At 36.9% G+C, this 16,221-nt stretch overlaps 1 protein-coding gene across 4 annotated transcripts in view; it reads right to left on the minus strand.

Moving 5' to 3' along the window:
• The window catches only part of PNKP (Polynucleotide kinase 3'-phosphatase), an 88,911-nt gene extending 74,868 nt beyond the window's left edge, over positions 1-14,043 (minus strand). The window contains exons 1-2 of one of the 4 annotated variants that reach the window (XM_076208355.1): positions 13,715-14,043; positions 517-647 (exon numbers count right to left, since the gene is read on the minus strand). In XM_076208355.1, coding sequence (XP_076064470.1) covers positions 517-647; positions 13,715-13,847 — 264 coding nt within the window. In that variant the 5' untranslated portion in view covers positions 13,848-14,043. Of the gene's footprint in view, positions 1-516; positions 648-13,479; positions 13,637-13,714 lie in introns of those variants that run through there. The other 3 variants (XM_076208356.1, XM_076208357.1, XM_076208358.1) reach the window with 3 other exon arrangements.
• Between the last annotated feature and the right edge of the window lie 2,178 nt (positions 14,044-16,221).

A 16,221-nucleotide genomic window follows, 5' to 3' on the forward strand; every position in this document is an offset into this window, starting at 1 on the left:
ATTTATTTACTTGTATATATTTTTTTATAATTCATTTATTTACTTGTATATATTTTTTAATCTGACCTAGTTATGGACCAAAAGGTCTCCTGTTGACATGCTCTTCCTTTCCAATCCTTTAAATACCAAGGGCTTTTTCCCCCTTACAAGGAAGGTAGCCATGTCAAAAGGCAAGTACCCACTCCCACCCTTTCCACTCCTGTCCACCACCCTTTTTTCCCTCTCATCTTAGCTTTCCACTGGTGACAGGTCATCCCTCTATCCTGCTCACTGCCCTGGGTCAGAGGCAATGCAGCAAACCTCATACCTACATCATAAACAAAGCTTGTTCAACCACCATTCCCATCTCTGCACCCCTACCATCCTGCTTGGGTCAAAAGTAATGCTGAGGCCCAACTCTTTCACATCAGAGACCAATATCCAGAGCTGGTTTATCCTATTCCACTGTACACTTATATAAACTTAAAATATTATCACTACTGACTTAAAAGTAGGATAAATGTGTAAAACCCTCACCTCTAAGTTGTCGTTGTGTCTCAACTCTACAATATTACCAAAATTGATAGCTGTGCCATTTACTCCTGAAGTATTGGCACCAATCTGACGCACAGTCACTTGACACTCTTCACAATTAGCTAAAACTTCAACTGAAAAAAATAAATAAATAAATAAATTTTCTGAGAATGTTCTTGTGATACTCTAATAACATCAGAGTACAGTATCACCTAAATAAGGTGTAATTTCCACATTCTTTAATCAGGTAGGAGTGAAAGAAATGAGTGTGATTAGATAAGTGATAAGTGGAATAGTCTCACTGAGTATGTAATCAGTAGCACAAGTGTTAATATGTTAATTAAAAAATAGATATGACCAATTTGAGACTGAAAGAAAGTTGAGAAGATGCACCCTTTATGAGCTTGAAGTTCTCTTGCCTCTTTTACTTTCACTAAGGTAAGCATTCATTAAGGTAAGCCAGAGTGAAAAGTCTTAAAGTCTTTCCTCTTATAATTAGAATCCTACAAGTCAAATAGTATATGCTTACAAAACCCAACCATATGGGAAAACTTAAGACTCATACAAAATGACCACTGTTTTTCACAGGATTTAGGTACCAAACCCATGAAGAAGAGGGGAGGAAAAAAAAAAAAAAAATGAAATCTCCATTTATATTATTTAAGCTACAGTATATATACAGAGACCTTCCACAATACCATTAAAATACATCTTGAGACTCAATTATGCAGTTTTACTTACCAAAAGTGAAGAGTAAATAAAAAACATAAATTCTACTTCTTGAAAGAGGATATGTATGATATTGTATATACACAATTCAGTATATCATAAGTCATGCAAAAACAGTAGCATATAATGTACCATTTTCTATTAATATACCCAAGCATCAAAGAAATTTAACTAAGCTGCAGGGGTGAAGGGGAGACTAAAATGTATTATACTTTATCTAATCTGACCCGTCATCCAGGAGGTGCCAAGATGTGAGGGAGGGAAGAGGGTGGGAGGGGAGTGAATTATGTAGGGGATGGAATGCGTGGGAGTGGTTTCTATGCCTTTTTCTTTTTGGCTACCTCCCATGTAAGGGGGAAAAAAGCCTTTGGTATATTTATGTATATTTACTGAACAATATTGTACAGTATTTTTTACATGAAAATGAAGAAATACATACCGTTCAGAACTGTACTGTACAGTAATTAACTGTGTATTTTGGGGGGTTTAAAGAATAAACATCTGGATTTTATCAAAAAGATTCTACATCAAATAACATGATTTATAAATTTATATTTAAAAGCTTGACTCAAATATTCATTTTAACCTGAGCTAAAGTCACCAATTTAACACAGAGGTGAATTGGTTTTTATCCGAGATTAAGTATTTGACTAAAACACAATGTTTTCAATTTTTAAGGACATTGGTCCATTTCTAAACCCTTTTTATTTTTCAATTGAGCTAGGATGCCGATATATTTTTTTTTACAGAAAGCCATGCTCATACTTGTAGTCCATTCTAACCAAGTTTCATTGAAATTTGTCTTTAGGTACTGTACTTACTATATACTGTATATTTTACCTAGTATTCACCTAGTTGTATTTTACGGGAAGGGGAGCTATGCTCACGGTGTCCCATCTTCATATCTCATTTTATCTAAACTGTTAAAATTCATGTATTGTTTTTGCACACACCACTTACTCATCTAACTTGCTCCAAATGTCTATTACTCTGTGAGGAAAGCTGTTCTTTTTCAGATCTCTTCTATAGCTGTCTTTCTTGATTTTCTTTCCGTGTCCTCTTGTATTTCTATCATCCCATTTTATTAGATCCTCTCTATCAATAGTTTCTATTCCTTTCATGATTCTGTAAATAGTTATCAAATCTCCTCATTCTCTTTGCTCTAATGTCTGTAGCTCAAGTTTTGCTATATGTATATGTGTGTATATAGTTACGACTACAGGCTCGTCGTAGTGAAGATTTCATTCAGACGCACATGTACGTATGTGTAACTTGGACTATGCCAGCCGTTCCCACGGTAGGCTTGTGGACTCTCGGCATCCAACGTCGGTAATCGACGTAAGAATACTGTTAAAGTGATGAATTATATATTTATGATGTATTCCATTCTTTTTGTGTTCTGTCAAACATATTCTATACATTGCATATAGATTTATGTATGTATATTGTCTTGTGGATCTCTCTGGCCAATCTTACGAATTGATTTACGTAAGATAAGAGAAATTACATATTCTTTTAGTCTTCGGACGCCGGTGAGAAAGATCTGTGCCTACGTGAGGTAAATCGACGTCTAGAGACTCTCAAAGTGATGAATTCTATTCATCGGACGTATTTCGTTCTTTTTTGTGCTTTGACAAACTATTCCATACTTTGCATATAGATTTATGTATGTATATTATTTTGTGGATCTATCTTGTCAATCTTAGGAATTGATTTACGTAAGGTTAAGATAAATTGCACATTACCGTTGTATTCGGACGCCGAAACACCGGCGTGAGAACGTGCATAGCTTACGCGCGCTCTGGAAATAATCATGTGAACCAATATTTTGGCAACTGCGTCCCTAACTTACATTTACTTACGTATAGATATTCATATAAAAACTATTAAGTTTCTGCTTATCTAAGATTGACAAGGTAACTTTATCCAATATTATTTTCTATTCATTGATGTAAAGAATATCCGTGTATGTACTAGGAAGTATTCCTAAACACTCTTGTTAATCGTCGCGTCTAGTGACACTTGGCATCTCTCCGGATCTTACGGAGAAGAGTCTATATATATCATTGCTTGTAACGGTCAAGCTGGACTCTGCTTATCGGAGCCCCCTTGCACTCGTCCACTACGTTGGACTTAGACCTTATAGTCATAGTTTCATCTTGACTTGTATTTTCTCGAATCATTCTGGTCTCTGCTTAAACCAGAGTCCCATTGCACTAATCTCATATCTTAGTCTAGCTTTGCTAGAACTCGTCCACTTTGTTGGACTTAGACTTTTAGTCATAGAATTTTCTCGACTTTGTAATTTTTACGAAAAATTATTACGTAGGACTTAGTTTCCATTCTGATGGTCGATATTTCTCGACCTTACCACATATTGTCTTTAAGACTATTTTTTTTTTTATTGAATGTCGATATTTGATCGACACTTATATACGTGTCTTGGCAATATTAGCCTTTTATGTTCTGTGAATTTATGTGTTTCGGACATTGTAATTTTCGCTAGTTTTGGCGACTTCTATTTTTCGATCTTGTTTCTTTTGAAGGAAATAATCATTCTTAAGCAGAACTCTAGTTTTGAACCTGGCCCTTCCCCATAGGCGTCACAGGGAGTAAAGGAAAAAGTCTGGCGACCTTGCCAGGATCGAAGGATAGAAGTTCGTCAACAATTCTGGTAAGATGGAGATTCTCCAAGATTTCTTTGAGTCCCAAGACCTTAGAGTTTTGCTAAGTGCGGACGTTTCTCATTTGCTTGAGATAGGAGATATCCTAGAATTAGATTTGAGTGGATACACTGATAGGGCAGATATACTTAGAGTATTGGTGTCCCATTTAATTGAGAGGAATTTGTTACCCCCAGAGGCTATTCTATACAGATTCCAGCGAAGTAGTGATTGGAGCGGCTCTGCTACAAGAACGTCATGGTTCCAAACGTGTGGTGGCATACTTCACAGCGCCATTACTCCACTATTGAGAAGGAATGTCTGGCCCTCATAGAAGCGTTCCGGCACTTCGAACCCATCATCGGAGGTCACTTCGAGATACACCTCCACACGGATCACAATCCTCTGGTGTATCTCAACCGAATGGCGAATACGTACCAGAAACTCATCAGGGGATCACGCAACATTCTTGCCGATACTCTCTCCCGTTGCATGTCTCTTGAGGAGGGAGGAGTTACGACTACAGGCTCGTCATAGTGAAGATTTCATTCAGACGCACATGCGCACATGTACGTATGTGTAACTTGGACTATGCCGGCCGTTCCCACGGTAGGCTTGTGGACTCTCGGCATCCGTCGGTAATCGACGTAAGAATACTGTTAAAGTGATGAATTATATATTTATGATGTATTCCATTCTTTTTGTGTTCTGTCAAACATATTCTATACATTGCATATAGATTTATGTATGTATATTGTCTTGTGGATCTCTCTTGTCAATCTTACGAATTGATTTACGTAAGATAAGAGAAATTACATATTCTTTTAGTCTTCGGACGCCGGTGAGAAAGATCTGTGCCTACGTGAGGTAAATCGACGTCTAGAGACTCTCAAAGTGATGAATTCTATTCATCGGACGTATTTCGTTCTTTTTTGTGCTTTGACAAACTATTCCATACTTTGCATATAGATTTATGTATGTATATTATTTTGTGGATCTATCTTGTCAATCTTAGGAATTGATTTACGTAAGATTAAGATAAATTGCACATTACCGTTGTATTCGGACGCCGAAACACCGGCGTGAGAACGTGCATAGCTTACGCGCGCTCTGGAAATAATTATGTGAACCGATATTTTGGCAACTGCGTCCCTAACTTACATTTACTTACATATAGATATTCATATAAAAACTATTAAGTTTCTGCTTATCTAAGATTGACAAGGTAACTTTATCCAATATTATTTTCTATTCATTGATGTAAAGAATATCCGTGTATGTACTAGGAAGTACTCCTAAACACTCTTGTTAATCGTCGCGTCTAGCGACACTTGGCATCTCTCCGGATCTTACGGAGAAGAGTCTATATATATCATTGCTTGTAACGGTCAAGCTGGACTCTGCTTATCGGAGCCCCCTTGCACTCGTCCACTACGTTGGACTTAGACCTTATAGTCGTAGTTTCATCTCGACTTGTATTTTCTCGAATCATTCTGGTCTCTGCTTAAACCAGAGTCCCATTGCACTAATCTCATATCTTAGTCTAGCTTTGCTAGAACTCGTCCACTTTGTTGGACTTAGACTTTTAGTCGTAGAATTTTCTCGCCTTTGTAATTTTTACGTAAATTATTACGTAGGACTTAGTTTCCATTCTGATGGTCGATATTTCTCGACCTTACCACATATTGTCTTTAAGACTATTTTTTTTTTATTGAATGTCGATATTTGATAGACACTTATATATATACGTGTCTTGGCAATATTAGCCTTTTATGTTCTGTGAATTTATGTGTTTCGGACATTGTACTTTTCGCTAGTTTTGGCGACTTCTATTTTTCGATCTTGTTTCTTTTGAAGGAAATAATCATTCTTAAGCAGAACTCTAGTTTTGAACCTGGCCCTTCCCCATAGGCGTCACAATATACATACATGATGTATATATAATACATATATATATATGTGTGTTGTACAAAAATAATCAATATTCAAACCCCTACTAGTCCTCAACTGTTTGGATTTATGCTTTGCCCCCCCCCCCTTTTTTAAGAAAGTATTGGGCATGGTTATAATTATCAACATACTAAACATATATAGGTTCAGTGGTTATTTTTTGCTCTACTGATATATCCCCCACAGTATTCAATACATCATAATAAACCATGTTCAGTATGTAGAACAAAGTATCAGCTTTCAAATAAAAAAGAACCATGCAAATAGACCAAAAAATGTCACAATAGTAGTACTCTGGGTGACATTTTAAGGGGAAAAAAATAATACAGTAATAATAATAATAATAAAATAAAATAAAAACAAATAAATAAATAAATAAATATATATATATATAATATATATATATATACATATATAGAAAATAGGCTACAAAGTTTACCTTGAAGTTATTACACTCCAGACATCAAACTAATCGGTGTGATTGGTGAAATATGTAAATAAATTATATGATAATTCATTATTCAAGTAAATTAAGGTATTCAAAGTGTTTCTAAAGGTAGAGATTGGTAGCCTTTACCTTTTCACACTTCCTGTCTTACTTATGCCCTTCTCCGTTGCAGCCCTCTTCTGTTTTGATGGTCTAGGCATTTCAAACACTTGTAAGTGTTTGTAGACTGTAGTGAACCAAGTGGAAGCAAAGAAAATGTGATGCCTAATATATGTCAACACAGCCATGTGGATCATGCATATGTCCCTACTTGTATTGTGGCAGGAACTGATGCACTCTCCCTCCTCTCTCTCTCTCTCTTTCTCTCTCTCACACACAGGACAATATAAAATCGGTATAAAGGAAGTAAAGAAAGTGGAATCTGAAAAAGGTGTGGGAGTAATTATCACAAAGGACATGACCCCTGATAAACAGATAAACAAAATTATCAGAGAAATATACAACTTGCTAAGATCAATAAAGGTGGCTTTTACCTACTTGGATGGAGAAATGGTGAAGAAAATACTAGTCACACTAATAAGGCCATGACTGGAGTACAGTGACAGTATGGTCCCCCAGTACTAAAACACAATGTTTTCAATTGAAAGAATCCAAAGAGCTATTACGAAGATGGCCCCAACATTTTCAAAACTGTCATATGAGGAGAGATTGTCAAAACTGGAATTACCAACTCTGGAGCAAAGAAGAGAAAGAGATGACTTATTGAGAGAGGTATGGAAGGCCTTGATAGGGAAGACTTACTAAATTGGGATAAAAGAAATAAAACCAAACCAAACCACAACCACCATCACGACTGCACAACCAACCTACCAAATGCTACTGGTGGTAAATTATTAGAATCTGTTCCGTGACTTCAGCTCAGTTTGCTCCGTGATCTCAGCTCAGTCTGCTCCATAACCTCAGTTCAGTCTGCTCTGTGAACTCAGTTCAGTCTGCTCTGTGAACTCAGTTCAGTCTGCTCTGTGAACTCAGCTTGAGAACTCTTCTTCTGCCAAGACACCAGCTAGCGAATACCTCTTGTTAAGTTTATTACTTCTTGTGAAGTTTATATCTTCGAATAGTGACAAGTGATTGTGTTGTGTTTTTGTAATTGTATACATATAGCACTATACAGTTACAGGTATAAGATAAAGTGTAGTGTTCTAGTAATTTAGAATCAAAACGGTAGTCTGTTACTGTACTCCAAAAGTAGGAGTAACAGAATAAGGTAAGCAGAATAAGCTTCATGTGTTTAGTTTATTTTTGTGACCACTTTTGTTTCTTTTGTTTATTTTATATTTTCTCTTTGCCATTTGTATTGCCAAAGGAAGAGTGAAATGGCTTGTAAAGGTTGTGTGAACCTGGAGGACCATCTCAGGATGTGTGAGGAGGAGATTTGTCTTCTCAAGAGTGCATTCTATGAGATGAGCGAATCCTTCCCACATACCAAAGAGCCACCTCTTCCACTTCTGCCACTGCCGTGAGTGAGAGGCGCTCCATGGGGGTCCCGTTTGTTGAGCTCGTGTTTGGTAAGCGGGTGCCCTGTGGAGCAACCACTGGCTCTAGCCAATAGTTTTGCTCTGCTGGAGGATGAGGTGGCTGAAGATCAGGAGTTCTTGGAGGTGAGGGACTCCATGGTGTGAGGCTATGATGACATCCTGCAGTGGAAGACTAAACAACGTTGCAAACTTGTATGTCAACTGGGCCGTGGGATCGCCAAATGTAACCAGACCATCAGGGAGCAAAGGTGGACAAACACAGTTATGATTGTTTATATGGGAAGTAACAATGTAGGTAAAGTGAGATCAGAGGAACTTGTTCGGAATTACAAGGTCCTTCTTCAGGAGATGAAGGAGCATGGGAGCCACCAAGAAAAATGTAGATTACATTGATTTATTATAACTTACAAAAATAATATCTAATTTTCTACAGCTATATCATATAGGTGTGTATGATGAAAATTTACCTCACACTTTCTTGTTACTGAAGCATCCTCTAACTTGGAGGTGGTTGGCTCATATCCTCACAAGTACATCAGTGAATGCCTCGTTTTTACTCAAGAAATCTCTACATAATTTCCAGTCATTTTTTTTTTTTTTTTTTAGAAGTGCACACCTAGGTAATATAGCATTAGAAAATTAAATATCAATTTTGTAAATTATAATACATCAATGTAATAAAACAATTTCTTAGCACAATCCAATAACAGAAAATGTTGCTAATAGCTATGCACATACAAATGAAGTCAGGATGGAGCCCAGGATGTAGGAAAGGACACTGATGATGCATATAGGATTGGTCATTATTCTAATGATAGAAATCAACACCTGAAGATAAAACTAAGATCACAAATGGTAGTAGACATATTTGAAAAAGTAGGTAATTTGGCAAGGAGTGAACAGTGCAATAAGATATGGATAAAAAGAGAAATGAGTATTGAGGAATTAGAAAAAGAGAAGACATTAAGCGATGAAGCTAAGAAAAAAAAAAAAGCGAAGAGAACGGAGACCGAAAGCAATGAATTCTACTGGAGAGTACTTGACACGAGACTGAGAAAATGGTACATCAGAATGGGCAAACCACAGACGGGAAAAAAAAAAAAAAAAAAAAATGGAGAAAGGAAAAAATTGAAAGTGGCCCATACTAACATCAATGGATTAATTTCAGGACTGAATGAACTTAATGATTACCTGCTAGAAGAAAAACCAGACATAATGGGAATTGTGGAGACTAAACTAAGGGATGAAATACCACCCCTCAATGTTGGACATGGACTATACAATTACTGGATTAAAAACAGAGACAAGAAACAGGGAGGAGGAATAACATTCTTGGCCAAGAAAAACTTGAATGTGACAAAAATTGCAGCGGGCAAAGGTAATGTAGAACTGATCATGATAAAAGCCGAAGACAAGGACACGAAAGTAGAAAGTTTGTGGTGACTTATGTGTCCCAAAAAATAAATGCTTGGAAAGAGAATGAGCATACGAAAATGCTAGAAGATACAAGGCATTCAAATGAGATACTAATGGGTGGAGGTAACCTGGTAATTATGGGGGATTTCAATTGCAGAGAAATTTGTTGGGAGGACATGACAGTGATAATTACTTGTAATGCAGTACCTATAATTCTAGAGGTCATCAGGTTCGTTGTCGTCATCTCTGATCTCCAAATCTATCAAAACAAAGTTGGCGTCTAAAGGAGTCGAAGCTACTTCATTTCTGTATAGGCTTTAGCTACATTTTGTGACATTGATTTCTGCCAAGAAAACTATTTATTACATTGATGTATTATAATTTACAAAATCAATATTTAATTTTCTAATGCTACACCACGTAGGTATGCACTTCTTAAAAAAATACCAGTTTGTGTTTATCTTTTAGCAACTTTTTCTGTTATGGATTTCCACCAAGAATAATGGGTCAATTTTTAGAAGTGCACAACTACACAACATAGCAATAGAAAATTAATTATTAATTTTGTAAATTAAAATACATCAATGTAATATGTTATTTTCTTGGCAGAAATAACAAAACAGTTGCTGAAACTGATTTACTAATGAAGGAAGTTGCGGCAGTTGAATGATACACCATGTTTGTTTTGATAGATGCCAAGGTCAAAGAAATGAAAGGATGATAAATTCATGTATTCTAACCTATGTAACCTAACCTATATTTAGTAATTTGGTACCTCATATTCTAAAGATCATCTGGGTCATTGTCGTCACGGATGCTGATGGCCTGATTGTTATTGTATCTGACAATTAACAGACAACGGTAGAAACCTGTAGACAACGGTAGAAACCTGTATTCTCTCAAAAAGTCCAAGGAAGCCCTATTGTCTTTGTAACAGTGCTTACTAACATCACCTGGAGTTGGAGAACACCTGGTCCACAATGTGAAAGCCATCATCTAACTGACAGTGACTGGACTGGACAGATGACAACATGGCATCTAGACTGTATCCTAGCGGCTTCATTCATTAGTAGATTTGTTTGTAGCAACATTTTTTTGTTATCTATTTCCACCAAGAAAATTGCATATTATGTTCATGTATTATAATTTACAAAATTAATATCTAATTTTCTAATGCTATATCACATAGGTGTGCACAACTAAATTAATACTGAATAATTTATATTACATTGTTGTATTATAATTTACAAAGTTATTATTTAATTTTCTATTGCTATAGCACATAGGCGTGCACTTCTACAAATTTATTGTCATTTCTTCGAGTACAGTTTTCATTCTTGTGATGGCATCTTTGGCAATGGTTTTGTAGAGGGTATGGCCCCAAAAATATTTAGGGCTACTCACTGCCTGTAGAGCTATTCATCTTTCAAATTAACTTGACCTCCCATGCTTCCTTTGTTACCAGTTTCCAACTCTGTTACACTCCTCCCAGTGTGGTCGGCTTTTTCTTTTTCTGTATTTCTACCACAGTTCTTGTTTTCTTCTTATTAATGTTTGAAATCTCCTGTTCAAATTTTTTAATATGCTCAATTCTTACCTCTTCCAATGGGTTGACATGCAATGTAACAATCCTCTTGTAAATCTCCAGAAATGTATCCCATTCCTTGCTTATTGTTTACTTAACCAATTTGGGTAAATTTTTAGAAGTGCACACCTACGCAATATAACAATAGAAAACAAGTAATTCATTTTGTAAATTATAATACATCAATATAATATGCATTTTTCTTGGTAGAAATTAATAACAATAAAGTTGTTAAAACCAATGTACTAACGAATGAAGTTGCAGAGGGTGAATGATACACCACATTTGTTTTGATAGATGCCAAGGTCAAAGAAATGAAAGGATGATAAATTTGTCTATTCTAACCTAACCTATCTAACCTAATCTACACAACCTTAACTGTATTTAGTAATGTGGTACCTGCAATTCTAAAGATCGTCTGGGTCATCATTGTCATTGTTGCAGATGCCGAGGTCGAAGAAATGAAAAGATGAGGGGTCGACCTAGGATGAGATGGATGGATGGGGTAAAAGGGGCATTAGGAAAGAGGGGAATGTCTCTTAAGGAAGGACAAGAGAGGACAGAAGATGGGAGTGAATGGAGAATGGTTGTGTATGGATGATGCTGTGATGCATGAGGGGGAGTGGGTGGGGGATAGGGGGTGAGGGAGTATGTGTGAGAAATAAATTTATGCAGCCCAAAGGGATTTCTCCCCATCATCTCCTTTTCTGCATGAGGGGATGGAGAGGGGGGTCACCGATTTAATGAAGTGGCCTTGCTGTGGATGAGCTGTGTCTTGTGACACTGCTTCTGACCCAGGGCAGTGGACAAGATGCAGGGGTGATCCATCATCCAGGAGGTGCCAAGATTATCTTGGCACCTCCCTCTTATCTTGAAGATATGAGGGAGGGAAGAGAGTAGAGTATGTAGGGGATGGAATGTGTAGGAGTGGTTTCTATGCCTTCATTTTTTGGCTACGTCCCTTGTAAAGGGGGAAAAGCCTTTGGTATATGCATGTACAGGTACTCCTCGTTTAACGACGACAATTGGGACCAGCGCGCCGTCGTTAACCGAATTGGTCGTTAAGCGAAAGTGTATACATATATGTACATGTACTGTATGTACAATGTCCAGCAATACATGTATCTTTATTTTCGTGTATTTTCCCTCTTTTATACAGTACATTAAAGCTTTATTTACTCTTTATTTACGGTGGTTAGGTTCCTAAAATTACCGTATATGACCAAATCCGCGTATGCTGACATTTCATATTGAATACCGGGGTATTTTTTTTAGTTTAGACCATGGGTGCAATATAGCAATAGAAAATTAATTATTAATTTTGTAAATTAAAATGTATCAACGTAATATGCAATTTTGTGGGCGGAAATGAAAGTAAAAAATACCTTGCTACAAGAAAATATGCTAATGAACGAAGTCAGTAGCATAGGCTCGGGACGCCATCTTGTCGTCTGCCAACGTCTCTCACGACGACGACAACGAGGACGAGCCGGATGACATTTAATTTGCAGGTAATGATTTATTAAACACAGGTTAGGTTAGTTTAGTTTAGGTTAGACGAATTAATTTATCATCCTTTCATTTCTTCGACATCGGCATCTATCATAACAAACATGGTGTACCATTCGTCCGACATGACTTCGTTACTTACAAAATCTGTTTTAGCATTTTTTTTCATTTCCGCTCACAAAATTGCATATTACGTTGATACATTATAATTTACAAAATTAATAATTAATTTTCTATTGTTATATTGCGCCCATGGTCGAAACTAAAAATTTACCACTACCAGTATACACTCTACCCCAGGTAGTTTTTGCAGCTTGCAGGATAGTAATGTAGACCTAAGCTTCAGAACACTTTACCTCACAGCTAATATCCACCGTACAAGTTCATTTATAACATCATACAAATTTGCCTCAGCCAACTTAATTATCGTACACGACGTCGTAACTTCGGGAGATTTACGTTAAACGACATCATAAAGCCCGTCGTTACTCCGAGTTGTCGTTAACCGGGTAGGTTGTTAAACGAGTACCTGTATATCACATAAGTGTGCACTTCTAAAAAAAAAGTAACCCAAATTGCCCACCCAATCCTCTTGGCCAAAAAAAAGTATTTATTTTTGTTCTATGTCCACTTTGTGGCAGTTAAGCTTCAATTTACTTTGCTCTTTATCATCTAGCTTGATGTCTGCCACTCGAGCAAATCACAACATTATCCATTTGCTTAGGCCCAGTGACAGTGAGGATCTGCCTTCATCTTAATATTAGTTTTAGTAAAAATTAAGGTCAAGCTTACTGGGTGGTCTGTTTCCTTGAACCGTGATTGATGATTTATGAAATTTTTGGCTTGAAGGCCAAGCACTGAAGGCAGTACGCCATTCAGTGCTGTTTCCTGCCGGTAGGCCATTCAGTGCTTTTTCCTTGAACGGTGTTCATTCTCCTATATTTTGTGTCAAAAAAATATAACTCATAGGCATAGCTTCAAGAGTTTTAAAAAAATTCTGAGAGCCAAGTGCCAATGCTATCCTTCTAAATAATGTTTCCTAAGTTTAAGGCCCCACAGGAGTTGGCAATAATATCTCCTGATCAAAAGTGTATTAAATTATTGAAAACAATAACTACTAACACTTACACTAAGTGTAACACGTCTTCATTCCTCTTCAAACTGGAGCTTCTCTAACCTCTGCCACAAATAAGCCAATAACACACCAATATACGTATACAGACATATATATGTACCCTTGACACAACTTGTGACCACATGTTATGTTTTACAAACAATAAACTACGTCAATAATCCTGATTCACGTTAGAGTAACACCCAAACAAATCATGTGTCAACATGAAGGGTTAAGATAACAACTTACCCTGATTCCTAGAACATCTTTGGTCTTTTATTTTAGTTTCTTTCGATCTCCCAAGAATCACAGTTTGCTTGTGAGGTAATGGTATTGGTTTGTGAAGGTTGTCCAAGCATTTTAAAAAGCACTTCCGACTCATCTTTAACAACACAACGTATGAAACTACTGGTTTGTTTACAACGGGCGAGGAGTGTAATTACAGCGACATGAAAAACGTTTATGAAATAATTCTGAAATTGACACTAACTTTAAATTGTACTACTGGATGCAAACTATGACAGGTCATCCTATATGAAAACAGAAAACGATTGTCAACAATAATAAATAGAATATATATTATATCTATTTTAGCCCCAACGTTTACACGTCCATGGCATATCAATTGTAAATCCCCAACATACATTCCATGGACGTAATTCTACTCTAAATTTGACACTTATTTTAGATTACACTACCGGGTGTAAATTATGAGAAGTCATCCTCAATTAATAAAAAACAGAAGATGAATGTCAACAATTATAAATAGAATGTAAATAAAAGTCTATTTTTTATATCTCATGTTTACAAGGCCACGGCATCAATTTCAAATCTCATACACAGACACTCCATAAAGATAAATGGATTTCTAACAGAGCTGAGAAAAATAGAGGTTTAATTTCTTATCAAGAGGCAAGATCAATTACATGATAATATGCGAAAATTTGAGAAAGAAAAGGAGACAAACCTGGCTTAGCAAGCAGAGACTGATAAAACTAAGAAAGGGAAATGAAACTTAGACAAATTAAAGAACTCACCTCAACACCATTGAGGAAATGAAGATAGGTCAGCAGCAAATGAGGACAAGAGAAATACAGTAAGCTTTGAATAGATTATAAAGCATCTGAAAAGAGCTAACGTAGAAGAACATAGTGGGAGAGAGAATATCTTGTCAGAGATGTAATGAAATGTTCTGAAATGGATCCAGAGTTTTTTAAATGGGAGATGGCAGAGAGTTTTACTAAATGGAGAGACATCAGACTGTAAGGAAGTAACAAGATGAGTTCCCTCAAGGTTCGGTATTGGGACCGCTATTATTTGTTCTTTTTATAAATTATTTGCCAGATACTGTCAAACATAACAGTGAGGTGTTCTTGTATGCTGATGACACTAAGTTGTTCAGGAGGATACAGAAAGCTGAAGATTGCATAAAGCTACAGGATGACCTGGACGAGCTCCGGAATTGGACAGAAAAATGGCTGTTAAGATCTCCTCCCGAGAAAAGTAAATATATGAGAATTGGCAACACTAAGGTACACGACTATGGCTGCACCATGTACAATGAGATTAGTAAAACAAGAACAAAAAATATATTGGTGTAGTCACTGATGACAAACTTACATTCTCTCATCATCTGGCTGAGAAAATTAACAATGCCAACAAGACTGTGGGTCTTATAAGAAGAACTTTTACATTTTTTTTTAGAGGGCAGGATAGATAAGATGGGGGAGAGGGAGGGAGGGGGTATTGGGGGTTAAGTGGAAGGAAAGGATGAAATGGAAGGAAGTAAGAGTTATGATAGATGTGGGGCAGACCCACTTGCTCGGTTAGTTTATAGTCTTTTGTCACTTTTACACTTGGAACCTATCAACAGTTTTTAAACCTCTCTTCAATGCCCTGGTCAGACCACAATTAGAGTATAGCAACCAGGTATGGTGTCATGTCTTATTAAGGACATTGAAGCACTTGAAGACGCGCAAAGAACAACAAAAAATGGTATCGTGTCTTAAAGAGCTGCCTTATGAAGAGAGGCTGAAGAGACTAGATCTGCCTACCCTAACATACAGGATATCCAGGGGAGATCAAATCGAAACTTTTAAGATTATTACCAACAAGTATGATAAGGACTGTACCGAGGGTCTCTTCAAGATGAGGGAAGACAGTGCTACGAGAGAACACGAAAAGAAAATATACGAGACCAGAGCCAGACTCAATCGTCGCAAGTACTCCTCCTCGCACCGAGTAGTTAGTGTCTGGAACAGTGCCAGATAGGGTAGTAGACTCCGAGACATTTGCTCAGTTTCAAGTCAGAATGGATAAGTATTGGCAAGGCCAGGAACAAAAATGTAACTATAAAGCAAAAATTAATACAGTGTGCTACCGCCAGCCATACAGTGTCCTGGCTACCATACCGGAGCCACAGGCCCTATGGGCCTCTTCCAGGGAATCATCTGTGAGTATGTAATTGACAAGACTAGATGTGCCATACTCTCTGGCTGGCGAGACCACACCATCTCATGGAAGTTACACCAGGAACAGGAGAGGATGTTTTTTTCTTTATGAAAATTACCTAATTGATTCTAAGGAATGACTCGGACGTAATAGACCAGATTAATAACATGTTTGGGAGGAATGGCGCGCGTCCAATATAAATAAAATTCTAGCCATAAGCCTTGGCAAACGAAGTAATCGGTAAGTCTTGGAAGTTAGCACGAGAGGATTTTTATCATTATTATTATTATTATTATTATTATTAT

Source organism: Oratosquilla oratoria, chromosome 25 (assembly GCF_046742065.1).
Source record: "Oratosquilla oratoria isolate Oo_2021 chromosome 25, ASM4674206v1, whole genome shotgun sequence".
Classification (NCBI taxonomy): Eukaryota; Metazoa; Arthropoda; class Malacostraca; order Stomatopoda; family Squillidae; genus Oratosquilla; species Oratosquilla oratoria.